Source organism: Pangasianodon hypophthalmus, chromosome 8 (genome assembly GCF_027358585.1).
Source record: "Pangasianodon hypophthalmus isolate fPanHyp1 chromosome 8, fPanHyp1.pri, whole genome shotgun sequence".
NCBI lineage: Eukaryota > Metazoa > Chordata > Actinopteri > Siluriformes > Pangasiidae > Pangasianodon > Pangasianodon hypophthalmus.
In genome coordinates this window covers 25,258,909-25,281,919 of record NC_069717.1, presented here as the reverse complement: position 1 = coordinate 25,281,919, position 23,011 = coordinate 25,258,909, and the positions used below count along the sequence as shown (strand labels likewise).

The 23,011-nt window shown below is 39.3% G+C and overlaps 1 protein-coding gene across 1 annotated transcript; it reads left to right on the top strand.

The window, feature by feature from the left end:
• The first annotated feature begins 1,987 nt into the window (after nucleotides 1–1,987).
• stc1 (stanniocalcin 1) lies at nucleotides 1,988–17,390 on the top strand. Its single transcript, XM_026925490.3, has 4 exons — nucleotides 1,988–2,494; nucleotides 9,675–9,817; nucleotides 10,367–10,578; nucleotides 12,108–17,390. The coding sequence occupies exons 1-4, from the start codon at nucleotides 2,353–2,355 to the stop codon at nucleotides 12,388–12,390; spliced, it is 780 nt and encodes a 259-aa protein (XP_026781291.1). The 5' UTR covers nucleotides 1,988–2,352; the 3' UTR covers nucleotides 12,391–17,390.
• Nucleotides 17,391–23,011: the final 5,621 nt, after the last annotated feature.

Genomic DNA, 23,011 nt, shown 5'->3' with positions numbered 1-23,011 from the left:
TTTTTTACTTGACATGTGACTTTTGCACTTATAAACCCATATACAAGCATAAACCCATTCATTTGCTTTATCCTGGTCAGGGTCAAGGTGAATCTGGAGCCTATCTGGAGGAAGGAATGCACTCTGGATGGGATGTCTGTCCGTCACAGGGAACTGTACACACACATTCACACATAGGGGGACAATTTAGCGTAGACAAGCCACCTACTGGAGTGTTTTTGGTATGTGAGAGGAAACCAGAGAACCCTGAAGAAACCCACACAGACACATAGTCAGCATTAACTTTTTCAGCAATTTGTGCTACAGTAGCTCTTCTGTAGGATCGGACCAGACGGGCTAGCCTTCGCTCCCCACACGCATCAATGAGCCTTGGGCACCCATGACCCTGTTGCCGGTTCACCGGTTATCCTTCCTTGGCCTACTTTTGATAGGTACTAACCACTACATACCGGGAACACCCCCACAATACCTGCCGTTTTGGAGATGCTCTGACCCAGTCGCCTAGCCATCACAATTTGGTCCTTGTCAAAGTCGCTCAGATCCTTACGCTTGCCCATTTTTCCTGCTTCCAACACCTCAGCTTTGAGAACTGACTGTTCACTTGCTGCCTAATATATCCCACCCCTTGACAGGTGCCATTGTAACGAGTGGTTTCATGTTATGGCTGATCGGTGTATGCTGGAGAAAAGATAATCCCCAGACAACATGAAGTGCAAAGCAGAAAAAGTTACAGTGCAAACAGATGACAAGATACGAGTGTGTGCGTGTATGCATATGTTCTAAAGACACTTATTGCCAGGGGTCTTACGGGACAGTCTGATGATCACTGTGGGCCGTGATTTCCAAACTGGCTAAAAAGGCGTCATGACACTGACATGCGTGCGCTACCGCACGTGCGCTGCTTGATCATGTTGCCAGATTGGGCGCAAACCCTCTATATTGGTCCAATTATGGATTGATGTTGGATTTTGACGGTGAAAAAAAAAATAGTCTGGGCAGATTTTAAAAAAGCCTACATAGGATCTACAGCAACTTTTAATCATGCAACAACATCAGCATTGCCGACATTGTTTCAAATAGATGCGCTTATTTTTAATGTCAGCTTTGGAACAGCTGCTGGCGTGAACATTTGGTACCCGTGTCTGCTAAAGAGGTTTATCTGTTGGAGCTTCTGCTGATGTTGGACGGCTCCGCAAAATGCCAGCGCGATAAAAATTCAAATCATATGAATGACTTTAAATGCTGGCTTTTTTTCAATGACAGCACAAAAGTGCGCAACGGATTTGACTCAATAAGCACTGCACACAATGAAGGGATCAGGCTGCTAAATTAAACAAAAAGGGTTCGGGGGAAAATAAAGTCACTCATTTGTTAAGCATAATAATGAAACGAGCTGTTATATTCAGCCATGGCAGATGATAGAGATTACACTGTCAGCAATGCAAATTGTCCATTTGATATAACTTCATATGACGAATGAAGGGCTGGTATGAATCAGTCAATGGACACTGACTGAGAATCTAAATAAACTTTGGGGAAAAGGTTGCCACTCTGGAATAAGAGCGCATGGATGGATTAGAAATCAAGACCAAGAGCATATCTATACACTGTTGAACGTACTCCAAGGATGCACCAATCTTTATCAGTCCAATAATATGGAGTAGTGAGATGATGAAGGAAGACTGGAAAAGCTCCCAAAGCTCCCTTTGGCTAAAACAACATAGGCTGAAACAACATTTTCAAACCAGAAGACCTTCCAGAGACCAGGAAAGCGACATCTCAATCTCATCCTGCTTGCCTATTTAGATTTCCACGGATCGATGACAAACATGAGGCTACACGCGGGATGCGTTGCTTAACTACCACGGAGAGGGGTGGGGTGGGGGGTGGGGTGGGGGGCAAAAAGTTTCAGACGTGCATTTTAATGCCCGGATGCCGGGTTGTGATTGGGCTCTAGATGCTCGTGCATGGCTATATAAAGGGCGACCTGCGCTCCTGTCATGCACGCGAGAAGGGAAATTGGCGAGCATAGGATCTGCACACGCACACACACAAACATAGACACATAGACACACACACACACACACACACGCACGCACACAGACACACACTTGCACTGAGAGCGAGAGAGAGAGCCTTGATGATTGCTGGCTGCACGACACGAATTTGGTCAGCGATTTTTTTTTTCATCTGCCACAGCACAGATCTGCACGAGATCAAGCCTTTATTCCTGTAATAAAAGCGTGCATTGGCGTTTTAACATCTGCCAGATCCGCCGCGCACAACTCCACAGGGAGGCAGAGGAGCTCGAGCCGTTATTCTTCTTAATAAGAGATTTCAGGAAAGCAAGAGATGCCAAAAAGGAGCAGACTTTGGTTGCTGCTGCTGCTGCTCGTGCTACTGCTCGGGCTGCTGGTCGTCGCATCGGCGCACGAGCAGGACGTGAACGAATCGTACTCGCCGCGGAGAGCGCGCGCCTCCGCCAACAGCCCCGGTAAGTAGCAGCATCCTCCTCCGCTCGCAGCGCATTTCTGGCGCTACTGTGCGCTGCACATCCAAGAGCTCGAGCCACGAGCTGTCATCAGCTATCATTTGTATGAATTGCTATGTTTTAATATCTGGCCAGATTACTCATTTCATCCAAATGTCTTGCACATGCACTGTAGTTTACTTGCAGCATAGACTGAAATATTGTGAATTATTGTGCAAGCTTTTACACCAGTGACTTGACCAGAAGCAGTCAGCCGGCTCATTTGAGTTGATCGGTGGTTTTGCATCAGAGATGCAGCGTATGCTATGCACACCGTTACAAAGGATGCAATCCTGCACTTGTCTTATTTCAGCATTGCACAGAGACTCGATAGCACAAATCTAGCATGCACAGATTCAGTGAGTTCCCTGAATTCAAGCTGATTCCCTGGCCTGTGAATGCTTTTTTTCTGCACTTGAATAGCACCGAAGCCGTCAATCAACGAGCCGGCACAGTGTTTCTCTTTCCACATGCTGAGAGTGTCACGTTTGGAGCGCACTGATCTAAATCAGAGCTCTCCAAACCCTCTTCCAGAAGCGCTATAGGATGCACACTAAACCCTTCTCTCTTGGCTTTGTTACTGTGTGCTTATTGGACATACTGCTCTCTAAACTTAGAATAAAAGTTGCTGTGCAACAGCGGCAAGCAACATGTGTTATTTAATAGGTTGCATCCTGATACAGAGGAAGCTTCTTTGCAATTCTAACTTGTCAAGCTACTGAAGAGTGCAAGCTATTCATGATTTCAAATAACTCAGCTACTGCCAAACCAGGGCCGTAAACAGGGGTCATTTTAGTGAGGTCCAAATTGCAGACAAATGTGTCATAGGTAAAATATCACAATGCTTAATTGCCAGCTTGTTATTTCCATTGAAAACCTGCTCAGACTCTAGTCTGAGACAAATATTTTGGTTCATAAACCAGCCTGAGCTACCTGTTGATTTCTGATTTACTTTACATTCTACTATGCCATCAATAGTTAATCATTAATAATACACTTTATTATGCTAATAGTATGATACCGCAAGCTGATTTGGCTAGTAAAGTTACAAATAGTCTAAATAAACAACAAAAAAAAAAAAAACCAATTGAGGTTTGCATTTTACAAATCGTCGAACTCCTGTCGGCTTTTGGTTCAAAGCATCCTCCTCAAGTACTCTGAATTCAGTTGAGAATCAGTCATCACTGCTGATTTGGTAGACTTGGAAAGTTTTTCTGCACAGTAGGCTACATGCTTCCACCACATTATCACAAAGTCACTGAGGTTAAAAAAATATATATATATATATATATATATATATATATATATATATATATATATGCCATCACTTCTACACAAAACTAGTGTTCTCATAGCTAGTTACAGCAATAAGCCAAACTGCCCATCTGATACAAATGACACTTTCAGCAATATGCCCATTTGATAAATGAAGGGCTCCCATGGCTTAAAAATAAGTCAATAAAGGATTGAAGTCTCATTGCTGACTGAGATTATTCATAAACTTTGGCTAAAATTGATAACAGTATTACTTAATAATAATAATCATAGCATTACACAATGCTAATTCCTGCTTCCTGCTAATTCGTACTACATTTGAATGAGTGTAAAACTTTTTGATAGAATATCACAGCTTGTCACCGTTATGACCTCTAAACTTTGAACTTTGAGCAATATTGTGTCCAAATGTTCTATATATACATGATATCTTGTGTAATTTGTTACTATAGCTAGTTTGCAAGCTAGCCAGCTAGCAAGCCAATATGTGTAAGTACACATTCTAAAGGAAATTGATCATGCCAATCACCAAGGAAATTGATTCATTGTGCTCGCTGGCAAGGATAAGTGCATTCCTACTGTTACTCACCTCCTCTTATGGTGCAAGTGGTCAATGATGTGATATTTATTATACACACTAGCAAGGGGAAGTGAATGTACATATGCTAGAAACAAGTGTTCAACTATTCCATCTTAGTGTAATATCTCATGTTACTTTACTCAGCTGACTTGTTAACAATCTCATATCACTCTGTACATAGTACAAAATTCATATCACTGTACATAGTGGGAAGAATTTGAGCATGCAGTTTGCCAACAAAATTCAATTACACTGTGCTTGCTGCCAAGGTCAAGAGAATTCCTACTGAAAAATCTGCTCTCTGTTTACCCTCCTCCCGGGAGTGGCTGGTATAAATGGCCAGACAGTCTTCCAAACATAAAAAGACATCAGTATTTTTGCCTTCCACATCAGATTACTTGGTGTTAACAAATGTCTTAGTTTTGGATTTTTTTTCTGTGGAACCAAGAGCAAGAGCACCACTAATGGTCATACACAGAATGGATTGCAGAAGCGAGGCTGGGGCTGATTTCTTTCTAACCCAGACTGTAGATTCATTAGTGATAGTTTGAGCAAAAGGGTTATTTTTTTGTTTAGCATGTTTTCCCAAATAATTCTTATTATCCCACCGATGCCATTGCTCAACCCTAATAGTTTAATCGTTGCGCTATTGATAGATATTAGATTTTAGCCTCCCATCTAATATCAACCATACTGCAAGTAGCCAAATGCCCAATCAGGTGATGTGTGAGAATTTACTGGTATGCAGGGAGTTTTCTTGATTAACTGGTTTGTTAGGAGAACAAAAATATGAACTGATCTCTGAAGTCTAAATGTGAAGCTCTACCATATTAAATGTGAAATAGCTTTGTTTTTATGCAGAAGAATATGGAGGTCATAGGAGAATGAGTGTTATTAGAGATATTAATGTGTTTATTCTGGGCAGAATAGGAGCTCCAAGTGCATGTATCCTAGCTGAGTGCTGCTGCTGGGAAATAAGGTAACCTTTGTAGGGCAACCTTTGTCACCTCAGCGGTCGATTCATTATTCCTGCCAAGGCTTTAGCCCAATGGTAGCGTCATGCTGTGGACAGAATGCCTCTGTGTGGGTCGTGCAGGCAGAAAATGGCGCCAGATAGCACAGTTAAACCTGCTTTCTCTCACTGTCTTCGATGTGAAAATCAGTGAACTGGATGACAATAGATAAAGCCTTGACCATAATGGCTCATCCTTTTACGCTGCTGGTTGTATTGACTTCGTGTGCCAGCACACATAAACTGTGGGTCACTTGAACTTTCCAAAAAAAGTCTGACTTTAATGTCCAAAAAGCATATTAAATAGAAAGTAATTACCATGCAGTGACGCCAGCTTGCCAAGATGAATAAAGTGGATCTGTGTGCAGTGTGGGACATTCAGCTCTGCCGTGTCTCTGCTCAGGAAAACCTTTGTAAGGGCTCCACTTGGTATTTGCATAACTTCCTGTTGTACTTAGTTGCTAGGGGAGACATGTACTGACTCAGTGTTTTATAGACAAAGAGACAGTGGTGCTACAGTAAGCACTCAGAACTAAAATAGAGCAAACCTACTTGCAATAAACATATGAGCACCACAAGGTACCACAATTGCAAGGTGTCTTATTACAGAAACATGATCATTTTGAGAAATATATTTTTGAGCCCAAAAAGAGCCCATTTATTTTTTTAGTCTGGATATCAGTGTATGATTTTGTGGGGTTTTATATGTACTATAGGTATTTTTTTAAAGACTGTTCAAATATGTGGTGTAGAGCAGTAGGGAATGAAGTCATTCACCACATGAAATAAAAGCCTGACATAATCCTGAGATTCTGCAAGGTAACTGAGTTCAATTCAGGGTCGTGAACTTTGGTAGGCGAAATCTGAACAGGTAACTATGTAAGTGCAGAGTATAAAATATATAAAAAAAATCGATAGGGTACACTGTTGTCAATGCAGTGCTTGCCAAAAACATGACAGAGAGACAAAAGAGAAAATGGGGCAAAAACAAAAAGGTTCATTGTCGACTGAAACCTGTCAGAACTCGCCGTCAGGGCCTCTGTACACATTATGGGAGAGTAAGCCCACTTTTGTTCATGTTTCCTTAGTCATAATACATCCAAGCACATTGCTTGGGTTTCGTGTTCACACAATAAGAGCTCTATCTGGGGATCAACAAATCGATATTTCACACCTCTACTTGGTGAGTCACTGTGCGAATTTTCATTCCCGGGTGGCCCGACTAGTTCATAACACAATTTCCCATGGAAGAGTTACTCATCATAACCGGAATGGTTCAAAGAAAGGAAACGCTAACATATTTCCCCTGCCGCTAACGTCACACACCACAGGTGCTGATGCATCATTAGATTAGGTCAGAGAGTTTCACTGACACTAATGGTGCAGTTGTGATGCAGGTCCCTCAAGTCAAATCACTTATACTGTTCCAATCTAGCCAAGTGATTAAGCTCTATAGCGAAGCCACTTCACTATAGGATAAACGAATACAAATCTAATTGAGAGGTGATTTTTATGGGCTGATATCATTTCCAAAAATTAAAATGTACACTGAAAGTACACTGGACTTTAGGTCCACTGCCCCAGCATCAAATCTGTTTCACAAAGTCACACTTATCAAGCTAATTTATCTACTTAAATGAGAAGGTGGTTGAATATAGTGTTTAGATCTTAAGCCTCTATGGTGAATCTGGTGAGATTATGCCATGCCATTAGGCATTATTCTTGTTTCGTGGCTTAGTTTTTAGGAATTAATAATTATGGGCATAGTTGATTTATGCTATTGGGTTTCTTTTTTTATTTTCACCACTCTCTGTATTGGTTGGTATTGAAACAACCATATTCATAATCAGCTTTATAATACATATGTTATATGTAGATCAATTTATTTTAAGTAAGGAATAAAACACTTGGGGGTGTGCTGTTATAGGAAAATAATCTACAATGGGGTGGTGTGATGCAGGCTGACACGTATCAGAGTTACTGCAACCCCCTGAAGCTGATTGTTTTCCAATAACAGCATGCCCCAAAAGTGTTTTATTTCTTTTACACCACAGTGATTTGCCAACAACTGCATTTTTCTTATTTATTAAAGAATGACACATTGTACTAATTATCCATGTATACTTACAATTAATGTTGTGGTACGTCCAGGTTAGTTCCTGTTATTGCTTATGTTATAACAGCTATAACCATTACACAACATACTGAAAACTTTCCCGCTGTGGAAGACTTACTGTTACAACTTACCAGGACACCTAAGACTTCTTCATTAATGTTAAATAAAAAATTGTATCCGTTTATTATTAGCCTTTGATTATGTGGAGCATCCACCATACAAGTCCCTGTGAATGAGTTGTATCAGAATGATAAAAACAATTGTTATTTGATGTTTTTCTTTGTTAAATAGCAAAGAAAAACATCTATTATTAGTCATATTATTATTATTAGGTTACGTAGAGTGTCCGTCATACAAGTCTGAGTGAATATTAATATAGCCTATTATTAGAAACATATCATTTAAATTACCGCCAGTACTATTGTCAGAGCTGCTGTTACAGAAAATAAATCAACACCTTTTGCCAGTCCTGTGGTATAGAATAGTTAAGAGTTAAAATTGGTAAGATCATGAATTTTCTTGATGGCATTAAGACTTAAAACATTTGACAAGAGCCTACCAGGACAAAGCTCATGTCAGACACTGAATAAACGCTTGATAAGCCCTTTATATCAACTTCATTTGAGATTTTGCTCACGTCTGAATCTATAGACAATAGACGTATTCATCCTATGACATTTAGGGGCTTTCTGGTTATTTCATAAGTCTACCTTTCTGCCAGCTGCATTGACACAGCAACACACAACCTATTTTTTTCCCTTCAGCCCCAAAACAATGGGTCTGATGCAACACCAGTTTCTCTTTCACACACTAAACACATTCACACACACATACACTGCTGCCATGAAAAACATCTTTAATGTGGGGTGGCACAGTGACCCAATACACAGTGCAAGTCTGCATGGTGAAGTGTTTATAGTCCCTGGCACTGGAGTGTTGTAGGTGGTTTTGGCAAGTTCGCCTGTGGAGCTGAGCATTATTGTCTTGTCACATGTGAGCGTAATGGAAGCAGCAGATCTTGTGCCAAATGCGACAGTCAGCAGAAACCAATACCGTATGGCACACATCCCCTCGCCGCCTCCCTTCTAATAAACCCCTCTCTTCTTATGAGGGGCAAACGCAGGGCACACAGCACCCAGACTGCCTTAAAGCCCCCAGGAGGCCGGTTATTGGTATTTTCAGTGCAGTAGGTCACAAATGCAGTTCCAAGAACAGAAAACAACTACTGGAATACTCATAAACTCTACTGCCAATGCAAGAAATGTAGAGTAATTATTCTAAATTGTGCCCCAGCCTTATATTTTTTAAGGCGTCCAGTGGCCAGTCAAGCATGCTGTTATTTGTCATATTAAGTCTGTGCATGAAGGAATTTGGCTTGGCATTAGCAAGGAATGGAAATTTACATTAGATCATCCACAATCATAGCAAAGCTGCAATGATCAACATTGACCCAAAGTTTCTTCCCCAAATGCTATTTAAACATCTCATGAGACTAATGAGAATGTGTTCCATACTTACTGATCCTCTTAAGAACGTGAATGTGTACTTTTGCTTTCCAAATGTGTTCTTTTTCAGAATTTTCACCAAAAATAATGTCCAATAATGCATGTTCCAACATGGTTTCATTCACTGATTTGTTGACCTTTCATGAGAGCTTTATCTGGTTCGGGGTTGCAGTGGATCCGGGCCCTATCCCAGAAACATTGGGTGTGAGACGTGAATATACCCTGGATAGGACACCAGTCCATTGCAGGTCACCACACACATTTACACAGTCATTCACACACTCATTCAAACCTATGGTTTTTTTTTATCTTTGCCAATCCACCTACCGGCATGTTTTGGGAGGGGGAGGAAACCGGACAATCTGGAAGAAAAGCCACATGGACACAAGAACATAAAATCTTTCTCACAGACAGTAACCCAAGTTCAGTATCAAACTGGGGAACAGTGAGGTGGAAACACTACCCTCAGGTATCTCCCCAAACAATCTTTTCATGAATTCGACAGTAAAGAACCATAAACATGGTGTTTTATTTAGGTTATCTAAACATTTCACCTCAATCATTTCTCTGTATATTTTGTTGATCTTCAAGGGTTTTCAAAGCGTATATCTCAATGTCTTAAGGGCACTGTCTCTCTCTTTTTTTTTTTTTTACAGCGGATGTGGTACGCTGTTTGAATAGTGCCCTCCAAGTGGGCTGTGGTGCCTTTGCTTGTCTGGAGAACTCCACGTGTGACACAGATGGAATGCATGACATCTGCAAGTCCTTTCTCTACAGTGCTGCTAAATTTGACACTCAGGTTTGTGTCATGTTCACATCTTTCTGAGATTAAAATGTGACAGTTAACTGTGCCAATAGTTGCTGGTCAGTAACCCAAGAAACAACAGGTAATAATAATTTAAAAATGTCAAAAGATTACATTTGAAAACTGTTCTCCTATAAGGGGAATTTGAGTTCAAATCCTGACGATGCCACAGCCATCCCTGGACAGGGGAGCAAAATTGGCTGGGGGGGATGGGGGGTCGTGGCATACTCCTCCCACTGTCAATCACAAAGACACTAGCCAATCGTTGGTGTCAGTGAGTTCATGCATGAGCTCACTGACACCAAGGGAAGATAGCACTTTCCTCAGAGTGTGTTATGCTGTACTGTGATGCAGTATGAGCAGCAGTTTGAAAAGATGTGGTTGGCTGGCTTCACTGGCAGGTGACTAAATTGGGGAGAAAATGGGAAAAAGGTTTGATACATTTGCTACAATTGACTGGTATCTCCCATATGGCCTAAATCTAAACATGCTTAAAGATTGAAAATCTTTAAAATCTGCTATATTGTTTGGTCCATTTTCCAGGGCAAGGCCTTTGTGAAGGAGAGCCTGAAGTGCATCGCCAATGGCATCACCTCCAAGGTCTTTCTTACTGTGCGCCGTTGTTCCACTTTCCAGCGGATGATCTCGGAGGTCCAGGAGGAGTGCTACACCAAGCTGGACATCTGCACTGTGGCCAAGTCAAACCCAGAAGCCATTGCAGAGGTAGCTCAACTGCCCAGCCACTTTCCTAACAAGTAAGACTCATCAACAAGCAATTCTTGAAGCATGAGAAAGCCTATGTATGATTGTATGTTTCTTCATGTCATGAAACACATATATAAGCATTTGTGGGAAATGATGACCTGGGAGAACTGCTGTCAGGTGTGGTATACTGGTACTTTAGAAATGTGTTGTTCCAGGAGAGAGTACAGTGAGATTATAATGGTGTAGAACCAAATCAGTCGGAATCATATACAAAGTACCACTGCAGCAATTAACTAGTTAATCTGTTATAGATATGTATAACCTATATATCAAAAAAAAAATTTCATACCATTTATGAGTTGTGCATTAGAGAGTATTTGCTACTGAAGATACGTTAGGAAATCCCCACCTTTTAATCACTATGTGTGACTCACACCTGTGGTAATGAGCCTGACATGACACTGGGGTCCAAAGATGTGAATCAGAGTGCAAACACTGAGGCAAACATGTCAGAATGACATTGTAGGTAAATGATAGGTGCTGTTGCTGGCCTTCCCCTCTGTTCAGAGATGCATTCAGTCCAGTTTTACATGATTCCTTTCTAGAACAGGTATATTGTTCATGTCAAAGAAGTGTCCTTTGTTCATTTGCTGTAAGTAGACAGCTGAGTCCTGACCTGAGGAGGCATATGATAGCTAGCTAACAGTAGCTAGATTTGGCTTCTCAAACCCCTCAGAACACTTAGAACTTGATTCTTAAAATTGGTCAAAACACAAACAAACAGGTTCAACAAGGCCAAAGAGTAATCCAAAAATAAGTCCATTTAACAAAGCAAGGGTTCAAGGCAATCAGCAAAAACAAGACACAAAGACAGGGATTGGCAAGACTTCACAAGGATTCAATGCCCATGAACTGCTTAAAAATTCTAAAATTAGGAAGCGAATAGCAGAGATTGCACTAGTACTCTGGCGAGTGCAACGTCTGCTGGTGTGGAGGGGAAATGTCCTGAGTCCTCATTACACTACTTAACACTGCCTAGATACCGAACTTGTATAAATTAGGGAGTCAGATAACAAGTTAAAAAAGACCTGTGTTGGCTAGCTGAAGGTATTAGCTAAGCTTATCATAGCTTACCTTATTTCTTTTCACATAATGCAAGCTATACATATCTATACCAAATTATGCCACATGTTAAAACTGAAATCACAAACAAGCAACATGAAAAAGCAAAAAAAATAAAGTACTTACACAGCTTTTTGTTCTGTCCAGTGATGCTGCAGCAGCAAAACTGACTCTAATTCTGTAATCACATTTTAGTGGACAAATTAAACCAAATGCTAGCCTATAATAGCAACCCAGCCATTACATCATGTTACATATGCAAAGGTTGGGAAACATAAAATGAAATAACCCAGCACAATTACCAAGTGATTGGGTTAGGTAAAGAATCCATCATTTTTTTAGAGTGTATGATGTATTTCCACTATTCTTTTGTTATTACCTGCATCAACCTGATGCTGTAACCACGCTAATCCGTTGTGGCATGGGCTCAGTGGGAGTGTTCTGTGTCTCACTGCAGGTTTTATGGGAAGCTGCTGCAGAGTTTAATGGACTGTGACGAGGAAACAGTCGACCTGTTGAGGGTGAATCTGATGGCCCGGTTGGGGCCTGAGATTGCCATGCTCTTCCAGCTACTGCAGAATAAGCCTTGCCCATCCACTGCTGTGCCCACTGGGGCGGAGACTCGTGGAGGCTGGCACTGGCCCGCCAGTCCCCACCCACACAAGAACCAGCCTCATCTACGCAACAGGGACGCGGCCAATCTCTTCAGCAAGAAACGCAACATGGATAACAGCTCTTAACCCTGACCACATTTCATGGTCCAAACCTAGAGGTTGTGCACAATTTTGCAAAATGAAAAAAAAAAAAACAAACAAAACATATTAGTGGCTCATTCACCATCAGAATGCAGGAATAACGTTAACTCTCTTGACCAGGAAAAAAGAAATGCACCTATATGAAAATAGCTTGAATGTCAAATGTTTATGTTTATCAACTTTAGATTTGATTTATATTGTCATAGAAATTCAAGGGACTAGTTTACCAGCTAAGCTTTTTTCATATTTAGAGACTGACCTAAGCACAGTTAAAGTCTCTTTTACAAGCTCAGTGTAAAATCTCCTTAAAAAAATATTCAGGCCATTGTGTAGAGAGTTCTTAGATAGATTTAAAAAAAGATATTATTTTCATGAAAAGTATCTAAAGAGAAAACTGAAAATAATACCATCAATATAGAACCATTTATATATCTATACAACCAATATATCTTAAAAAGGTTACAACAAAGAAAATATGTGTATATATATACTGAATATATTGTTAATGTGAAATAGTTGGCATGTGCTATAAATATGAGAGTGTACTATTTATTTATTAACAGATATTTTACTATTTTTAGATGTTAAATTGCCACTAGATCTTAAATTGCCACTAGCCTTTTTGTGAAAGCTCACTCACTGGGTGAGAGATATCTTTAAAAAGAAAATCTGCAGGAATTCATTATAAAAGACCAAAAAACTAAGATTTACTCCAGATACCATATCTCATAGACCCTGCGTGCAGTAACATTAGGTGTCATGACTAAAATCATTTTTTTACATAACTGATTAGAAATCTGAAAGAAGGCGATCATTTAGTAGATATTATTTTTCTATAAAAAAAAACAGCAACATTTGTTGCTAACCCTCGAGTGCAATGCTAGTGTCACATGAAATTATGAAATTATAGCCAGACGTAATGGACAGATGAACAACTTGCTCCCTGGTGAATATGACGTACAGAGGTGGGGTCGAGCACGCAAGTGCTGCAAAGCAAACCAAGATGTCTATTTAAGAAAAGAGCCTTTTGGGTTTATTCATATTTATTTTCCTACTATATTATTTAAGTGTTTATTTTATTGCATTTCTGTAGATATTCTGTGATGAGTCAGTTAGAGGTGTTTTTATTTTCTCTTTTCTCTTTTTCTTTTAGTGCCAGTGGCATTGCCGAGTGCCTGTTTTTTTTAGATTTAGATTCTATTTCTTGGACCTCTCTCTTTCATTTTCTTCAAGATAAGACCCATGTAATGACTCTGTGCTGGTCATGGGGGAACACGTTGGTCATTTGAGTCAGCTCACCTTCACTGAGAGTGTTGTACGGGACCACTATAAAAGACTAAAAGTACAAAAAAGGTGTTGCGAGCATTGCCACTTACTGTGTATTTTGTGCAGGGTCAACAATAGACTGTTGCTTAGAGTTATATTTTCAGCTTTAATAAAATCTGCCTGTGTTAGGGGAAAAAAACATCCAGTATTTTAAAGCACCACTGGTTTTATTTTGTACGTGAAGTGTGGGTTTAAGCTGTTCTATAGTACACCTACGGTTAGCACAAACAGTTCAAACTGGAACAGTCACTGCAAAGTGTTTTCTGGAGCCATTCTTGACACTATGCAATATACAATGTTTATGAAAAGGCCTATTTTTTTTCTCTCGGAGTGTTTACCCGTCGTGGAAGAGTAGACATCTCTGTTTAAGTGCTTCATGTAGAAGTGAAGATAAACCAAGACGGGGCGGGGGGGTTGTTAGACTTAGGGTCGTATCTAATAAAACTGCCACCAAACCACTATGGCTATTTTTATTCTATGAGATGTGCTTGTAGAAAGAGACCGTTCCAGTAGAAACGAAATGAAGGTCAGTTTTTGATATGTAAAATGCTTTAAGCTTAGCTGTTAATGGATAAACGGTGCCATCGTGGTTTTGTAGTGATTAAGCAGTTTGATAGAATTATGCCCAAAGATGAATAAAATGAAGGGATCCAAGGACAGGATGCAATGTTAATTTTGCCACCCCTTTCAGATTTCATCTCGAGTCAGATCACTGATTTGACTTTTCATACACAAAATGCTGCCAGACTTTATGTTGAGTTCGTGGGCTTGTCATCACAATACAAGTTAGACAGACATAATTATTTTTTATGTCATCATAAGTCATCAAATCACCGATCGTTTTCATTATTCTCGTGCAAAATTAACACTGGCAGTGGCAATGACTGTTTTTTCTTAAACCAAATGATGTGCACATTTAAAATAAACTCACCAAACTATGCAATAATTCCTATAAAGGTTTCATGCTTAAAAAAATCCACATTATAACGGCCTGAGTAAAAGCAAGGGCCGGTCAACTTTGAATTTTAGACTACAGTAGAGCCTTTTACCTCCCCATATGAACGGCAATGTAACTCCCCAGTCCCAAGTTGACTGTCTCTCCCTGTTTCTTCTCCCTGTTAATTTAAATATCAGTGTGTGTATGTAGTAAGAGACACATTAATATGTGTCTTTATATGCACTTTCCTCTTTCCATCTCTTAGGACCACTAATAAAAGGGCATTGAAACAATCTAAACTCTTTTACCTTACGCAGGTTGGGCTCAACGTTTCAACATTGAGCTAGAGAGACCATTATAGCTGTTGTATACTTGAGTAGCCAGGGATGTAGTGTGAGTGATGTGTGTTTGAGAGCAAAGTCTCTCCTTTGATTTCGGGATTAAGAGCGATCTCTGTCTATGAAACACCAAGGAACTTGCTGTACCAAACAGTTGCTGCTAAACCTATTTCTAACCCCACTGTGTTATGTTTCAACATTTTTTTTTTTTCAGTTGTGCTTACCTTGAGAGAGTACTGTGTTGCTGCAAAGGATTCAAAGGATTATAATGCCTAAAATGTATAACATCTGGGGTCTCATTTATCAGAGTGTGCGTAGGAGCTCTTGAGTGGTGCAGCAGAAAAGCATTTGCACTATCATTGCGAGATTGTGAATTTGAATCCCAACAGCCATCTGGAGCCAGAAGTCGAAGAGAGCAAAATTGGTCTAGGTGGGCGGGATGGCATAACAGTCTTTTTCAGTCTGTGTGACACTAGCCAATTGTGGGTGTCTCTGAGGTCATGTATGAGGAAGAGGGTGGATAGAACTTTCCTCTGAGTGTTACGCAACCCTGTGACGCATAGTGGAAAAAGTTGTGGTGGCTGGCTTCACATGTCTTGAAGGAAGCACATGCCAGCCTTATTCCTGTCTGGTTGGTAGCGGGTCATGTGTGTGTAGAACAAGTTCTAATTCTTTGCATAAGAGCCACCAGTATGTGTTACAAAGTTGGTATTTATCACATGAATGGGCATTGATAAATCTCAAAATTTCTCTGCCACACACTTATATAAAGAAATCCCCCAAATATGGTAAACAACTTCTCTTCAAAAAGGTGATTTTATGGCTATATGCGCAATCTATTGCTCTAATTTCCAGTTTTGGAAATTCCCACATTATTGTTGACCTTTTCCCAGTCATATTTGGGACTATAGATGGTTGGGAAATGCCAGGCCTGTGTCCAGTTTCTCATTGAAATATGCCTGTTGCAACTAAAATTGCACTGGGCAAACTTAATGAGCCATGCAATGATGTTCTCATCAATGATGTTCCTGCGCACCTTAAAACCACGTCCCACCTTGCACAAAGCTACGATTATACTTTTCTACCACTAGGGGTTTCTGATTACATTTGGTCAGTAGTAGTTCTAAGTGTACGCACATTGTCAAGCATCCTATGCGACTGCAGAACTTTGCATATGCACAGTTGATAAATGAGACCCCTGAACTTTATAGTACTAATGGTGCCGTCATTCAACCACATTCATGGAAAGGGAGTGGCCAACACATCTAAGAGAAAATGGTCGCTCTTTGGAGCATGTGTGTAGCCATGCCTATCTCACACACACACACACACACACATGCACATACACACTACCCTTGGGGTGTCATGGGGTGTTGTGTACCTACATGTATGATCTTTGGTTGGGTTTCTGCAGTGCACTTGTGGATGAATCTGTATTCTATTTTGTTTAAATCTGTTTTGTCTACTACTTATATAGTTGCATATTGATTAAAAAATCAATTGCAAAGGATTTAAATGAGAATGTAATTGTTTCAAAAGTGTATTGGTGTGTAGGGCTATTTGAGGCCCTGAAGGTTTATCACAGCTTTCTAGTTATTTTTAATGTGCCATAATTGGTGGGGAAAAAATGTATTATTACTGTCTTAATTAAGCATTCAAAGCATGGGATAATCCCAATTCTCAAAAAGTCCCAGTTACTGGAAAATCCCAAACAGCAAATCTAATAGCTCTAGTATCATAAGTTGTGACTGCAATGAAGTGATTATACGTTAAAGCATGGCAAATGAAGTTCAAGGTAAAATGTTTTGGGTTAAGTTCAATTTGAGCCCATATCCAAATATGTAAAGTTCACCATTATTAGAAAGTAAGTGTACTAAATTAATTTTGTCTTTTCTTTTATCATTTATAATTCACCAAGAATTGGAGTCACTTCCTCTATAATCCAGGGCACTAAGGACAGAAAAAAAAAAGCTAGGCTTAATCAGCCATTAAACTGAATGGTACTTTCTCAAAACTTGAAATCACTTATCTCTCTTATATTGTTATTATATTCATTGATGTATTTTATTTGGATAATCTGTCACACATTTCTTCTCCCCTTTTGTTTGTTATGGAGTTGATTTTGCCTAGTAGCTAACAAGATAAAAACCAAAAGAAGCAGGTAAATTTGTTTTGCAAGGCATTCAGTGGATTCTTTGTTCTGATGTCCCTAATGTTACGCATGATAGAACTTTGTGATTGATTTGCACTTTATTATACACCCGTGCACATATATACACCCGAGTATATGTGACGGGTTTCTCTGTGCTTACAGGTAAAGGAAGATTCCAATGCATCAACTATGTGTCTTTTACTGTGTAGAAATAAACTATGATCATATCAGGCACATGGTGTCAATTTTGTGATATTTGGATGTGTTGATTAAAACTTTAAGCCAGGCTGCACTCATACAGTGTGGCAACTCATTTTGAGTGGTATTAGATGTATCATTGCTCAGTTTATGTTCAATAAAGCAAGTGTGTTTGCAAGACATCAGCAAAATTTTCCCAGCTACGTCTCAAAAACCACACAAAAGACACAAAGTCCAAAAAAAGAGCCCCAAAACAAGGGAGACATATTTTTCTTTTTCTCAGCCTTTGCTTGGAAAACAAGGTCACCGTGGTTCACACGCATTTTTGATGTATGGACGTTATCCACTCCGTAATCCTCCTTTCCCTCTCCCAATCTGTGCAATATATCTTACAACTGAAATAGTTCTGTACATCATAGACACACTGTCTGCACTTGCACTGTGCCTTTGCAGAAATGTATTACATTTAATTCTAATTATTTGCTATAAAACAAGATCCTGGCTATATTTTTAAACTACCCCAATCTGGCAAAGCAGTCATTAACTGTCCTGTCTGCTACTCCTCCAATAAAAATGTTCATAGAGCAAGCATGGGGCAGCATAATTCCTGCCCCAGTGGGCCTCTATTATCACTTGATGTAGTTCTCATTTTTGACCACAAGATGCAATAATCACTCTGTGGAGTTTAGTGGTGAGCTTGAAGCTCAATGACTGCACAGTATCTAGAAAGGCAAGCAAATCGATTAAACTTTGCCTTATATCTGTCATGTAGCAACATTTTTTAATTGTCAATCACTCAAAAGAGGTCATTAGTATTTCAATGGAATTTAAAATGTATGGAGTTGTGAATAAGGACTTTTGTTGAATGGCTGATATAAATGGTGGGACGAGACAGCACTGGTCATGTGCTATTAATAGTAAACATTTATAACATGGTAACCTATATTCTAAAGCTGTTGCTTTGGAAATATTTGATATTGCATTCATTTAGTATGAAAAAGAAAAAATGAGAAACTTCTTAGAGAATCATTTGTGGCTTCATTTATTTTTGAACTCCAATTTTACCACTTCTGCCTGCCTTTTCTACTGTAATAGTCCCACATTAATAAATTGTTTAAAACAGATTTCTTCTAACAGAAAACACAATAAATTGTGCTCTATTATGATAAAAATGTCCTGTTGTCTTCCCAAATAATTAAAATATACATTAATTTCCTGCAATACCAGGCTATAAATATGTTATTAGTTAAAAGTTAAAGCTGCGATTAGTTAATAGCTGGTATTAGCAGCTAAACTGTCTGTACACTCTGACAGATAGAAGTAAAATAGGTGATCTCAGGAAGAAAATCTAAACTAAGAATAAAAAATAAATTCAGTTGTACTGTTGTATTGTTTGGTCAGGAAACTTCTCTGCAAGGAAACAGTCCTCGATCTGTCAGTTATTTTATGCACTATATTATAAAATGGAGAATATGGCACAAAAGCATTCAGAACTGCTCCACATTGCATTTAGCTGATTTTTAATTGTAAAAAAAAATACTAACAATGTCTGAATACAGCTTTCAACATCCATCAGTGTTTAGCTGTGTCTTGCATACAGCTTACAGAAGCTCTATTGTCAGGTCAGGACAGAATCCTTCTAATTCTCCATTTTATCAGTGTTGCCACTAAAATGTTTCTTAATTTGGAATCAGACATTGTTTAGGTGAACAAACTCCTACATCTACAACAGCACTTTCTGGATTTTGATGCTTGATGCTAAACATCTTCTGTAAATCATTTACAGCACCTTTAACACAGTTTACTAGCAACCACTGTGGCCATAAACAGCTAAGAACCCTCTTCTAAATAAGCCTTACAGATTTGTTACGGACATGCCGATCCATCCACAGCGCATCCAGGCAAGCTGTTCTTCGCCTATCAAAGCACTGCTGTGTGTGACCAATCAGCATTACGACAGTGAATTGATAAAGAGGGACACGGGGCACTCATGCTTTTAAAAATGAACTTTTCTTAAACTCACTTTGCAAACGTGCTAAAACTGCAAAGTAACTCTGCTCTATAAAAAGGCCTGGGGAAAGGAAGTGAGTCGTGCAAAAAAAGTGAAGCAGTTGCTATCTCTAGCACTGGGGAGAGACGTAATTTCATGCCAATTTGGAGGAGTCCTGAAGGCCTTTCTTTCATTTTCCGCACTCACTCACAGGACTAGGTGATGTAGCACAACAATGATTCCATCATGGCCCATTTATTCAATTAATTTCATCACTCACAAATCCTCAAGTTAATTATATTACACACAAACTAGACCATTATTTCCAGTGATAACTGAGAAACATGTAGCTGCTGCATACTACTTTCAGTGCGTAACTTAACAAATGTTATGGTCATTCTGTTCATCTGTGGATTATAGAGTTCCTGAGGCAAGCCATAAACCTTAAAATCCATTAAATATTTAAACTCTTTGGGGCATCACACATTTGCAAGGCAACTAGCAAACAATCAAGCATGAATTAGTCCACCAAGTTTATACAAGCAGACCAATAAGTCATGCTTCCCTTACAAAACTCAGTCACTATAAATAACTTTCTTTTAAATTAGCACTAACGGTTAAGTTTAGTGAATGAGTCATTACTAAAAGTGCATAAAAATGCATAAACATGCACCTATAAGAGACTGTACATGTTAAATTTAACATAAGAACCTCTGAAAGCTTCACCTATGATTATAATTCTATCATAGTATTATTCCTTCTACAATATTATTTATGAAAATTAGGCTACAGACATGCCATACTGTTCTGCAACCAAATGGAACTGCAGTGTACACAAACACTGAAAGGATAGATTATGCTAAATCCAGAAATCATTGTTTGAGATTAAAATAAGTCCCAAGTGGTGCACCCAAAAAGCGTCAGGGGACCTCAAGTCCAAATCCTGACGATGGGAGTCCTAGAGAGCAAAATTGGTCATGTTCTCTGCATTACTCTCTTGCCTGTCATTCACAGTGACACTAGCCAGTTGTGTGAGTTCATGTATGTGGAAGAGGGTGGATAGCGCTTTCCTCTGAGTGTGTTACATTACCCTGTGATGCAGCCTGAACAGCAATTCATAAAAAAGATGCAGAGGTTGGCTTCAAGTGTCTTGGAGGAAGCACATGTTAGCTCTCACCCTGCCCAGCTGGTAGCTGTTGTGTGACAGGGGAAACCCTGCTGGAGGGTGGGAATTGACAGATGAGCAAATTTAGGAGAAAATGGAAGCTTCATTTTTTTTTTTAATTATAATTAAAAGGCCTTTTCAAATTACATGGAGACTAAATTTTAATTTTCAGTGTTTAAGCCATCTAGTTGAGAATTAAATGCTATGGAGTTTTGGCTGAACTTCTTTTATTTGGTCAGTCATTTTCATTGAAAACAATTGGAGAGTCCAAAATGGCTGAATCTTATGTAAATATGTTCATTTGGTCTCTTATCCATTTAGTGGTTCACAGCTTACGGGTGTGTGATTTTTTTCCACTGCTGCAAAGCCACACTGTCTTTTAGTGCCAGTGATGTTTCAGACAGAGCACATTTTTCTTTTCAAAACAAAAGGCACTAACTGTAGCCCAAGTAAACACGGTTTACTGAGTGGAGAAGCAGAGAGGTTCAGCGCAAGCAGCAGTAAAAGATAAGACAGAGATTCAGCCCAGTCACGGATTCTAACAGGCTTCTTGCTGATGTGCTGCTATTTGTGGTTAGAATGTTTAAAGAGGAAAGTTTTTGCTCTAAGCTTCCCAAATCCAATATGACAGCTCCCTTACCGATCCACGGCCGAGAGCCCACCTGCAGTCCCCTCTGGTTACTGAACTCCACTCCAAAAATAACACACACACACACACACACACACACACACACACACAAACAAACAATGTCAGTCTTGGAATGCATCCACAAATGCATCCATTTAACACCAGACCACCAGTTGAGCCAGTTCACTATGTTAGGCTTCATGAAATCATGAAATCATGTAACTCACTGAGCACCAGATGTACAAAACAAAAGCTAAAAATGCAGACAAAAGTTCATAGCCTCTCTTCTCCAAGAAAAATGACTCTATTTAAAAATGCAGCTTTGCCTATAATAAGACAAGGCCCAGGAGTTTAACGATATGGCACAGCTGGAGCACTCACTTATGTCCATAAATAAAGGAACAGCCTAGTCAAGAATTCAAAACAAATACGTTGCATAACTGAAAATAGATATCTAGCACACTCGGAATATAAACAGCCTGAACTACATGTGTGTTCTTTCCAAATGATTCATAATAATGTGGCAATAATTGTTATTGCATACATAATAAAAAGGGAAGAGCACTGAAAATCATCATCTTTAATAAGGGGCAGCGCTAGATAAGTGGTTCTGATGGTTGAGGGTTTAAATCCCAGCACTGCCAAACTGCCCATTAACCCTTTAACATAACCCTTTAACCATTTCTGTTTTTATGTTAGATTTCTCATTGATATGATATTTCCATCCAGTCCATCTGTGACATCAGCACAGCATACAGTCACAAAGTTCTCACAAGAATAGAAATATAGAGGTATAATTTAGAAATATAATGTTTATGTACAGTAAGCATATCATCTGCTAAACAATAAATCCAAAATTAAAAAGCCACGAAACCTGAAGTGTGATGGCCAACGCTGCCATCATGAGGAGACAACCAGGGAAGTTGTCCAGCAAGTGGGACCCAGGGGATCCAGTGATGTGGAAAAGGGCCTGTTTGATCAAAATATGCTGGTCAAAAACTTTGCACACAGATCTGGTGATGACTTATATTTTGCTCTTCTTTTAAATCTTTTCAGTATTGTTATTATGAGTCTCTATTAGAAAATGTATAAAACATGTAACTGAGTTTCAGAGATGTCCGATACTATGATACTTTGAAGACAAATTGCAATTCCGTAAGAGAACTGCACATATGCGCACACACACACTCACACACATACACACACACAATCACACACACACAGCCCCATGTGAGTGAATGACTAGGCAGCTTAGCAGCAGTGTGAAGTGAGCCGCAGGGAGAGACAGAGAGGAACAGCACTGAGAGATAATGTCCTGTTATCTGTTTATCCCTGGCATCTTGTTGAAACAGGAGACAGGATTTCTTCTTATCTCCTCAATTGCTTTTTTTCAACACATTATGTTCTCTGTAACACTGTCAAGCGTTTGAGCTCAGCTTAAGCCCTTGACAATGCAGCACTTAATCCAAGAAGTTAAGTTATGCAATGAATTATGAGTTTTGAGAGCATCTGGTGTTTTCAGTGTCTGTGTTTTCAGTGGCTGTACATACAAACACAGTGATATTGGAAGAGAAAATGAGGCCCTGGTCTTATATCCGCACTTCCTATGTAACTTGATAAGAATGTGCTACCTAAATATTTAAACTGTTTTGTATCTGCTTTGAGTATCATCCATTCTCAACCATCTCTAAACAATGTTTTCAGAAATGGAATCTTGAACCCTAGACCTCCTGCATAATAACCAGAATAACCTGTTTAATGTACTCCAACACTCATAACCAACCTAAATAAATGCCAAATAATTAGCATTTGTGCTAAATAATTACATTGCAAAATTAAACTGGTATAGTAAAAGAGAACACTGAACCAGAA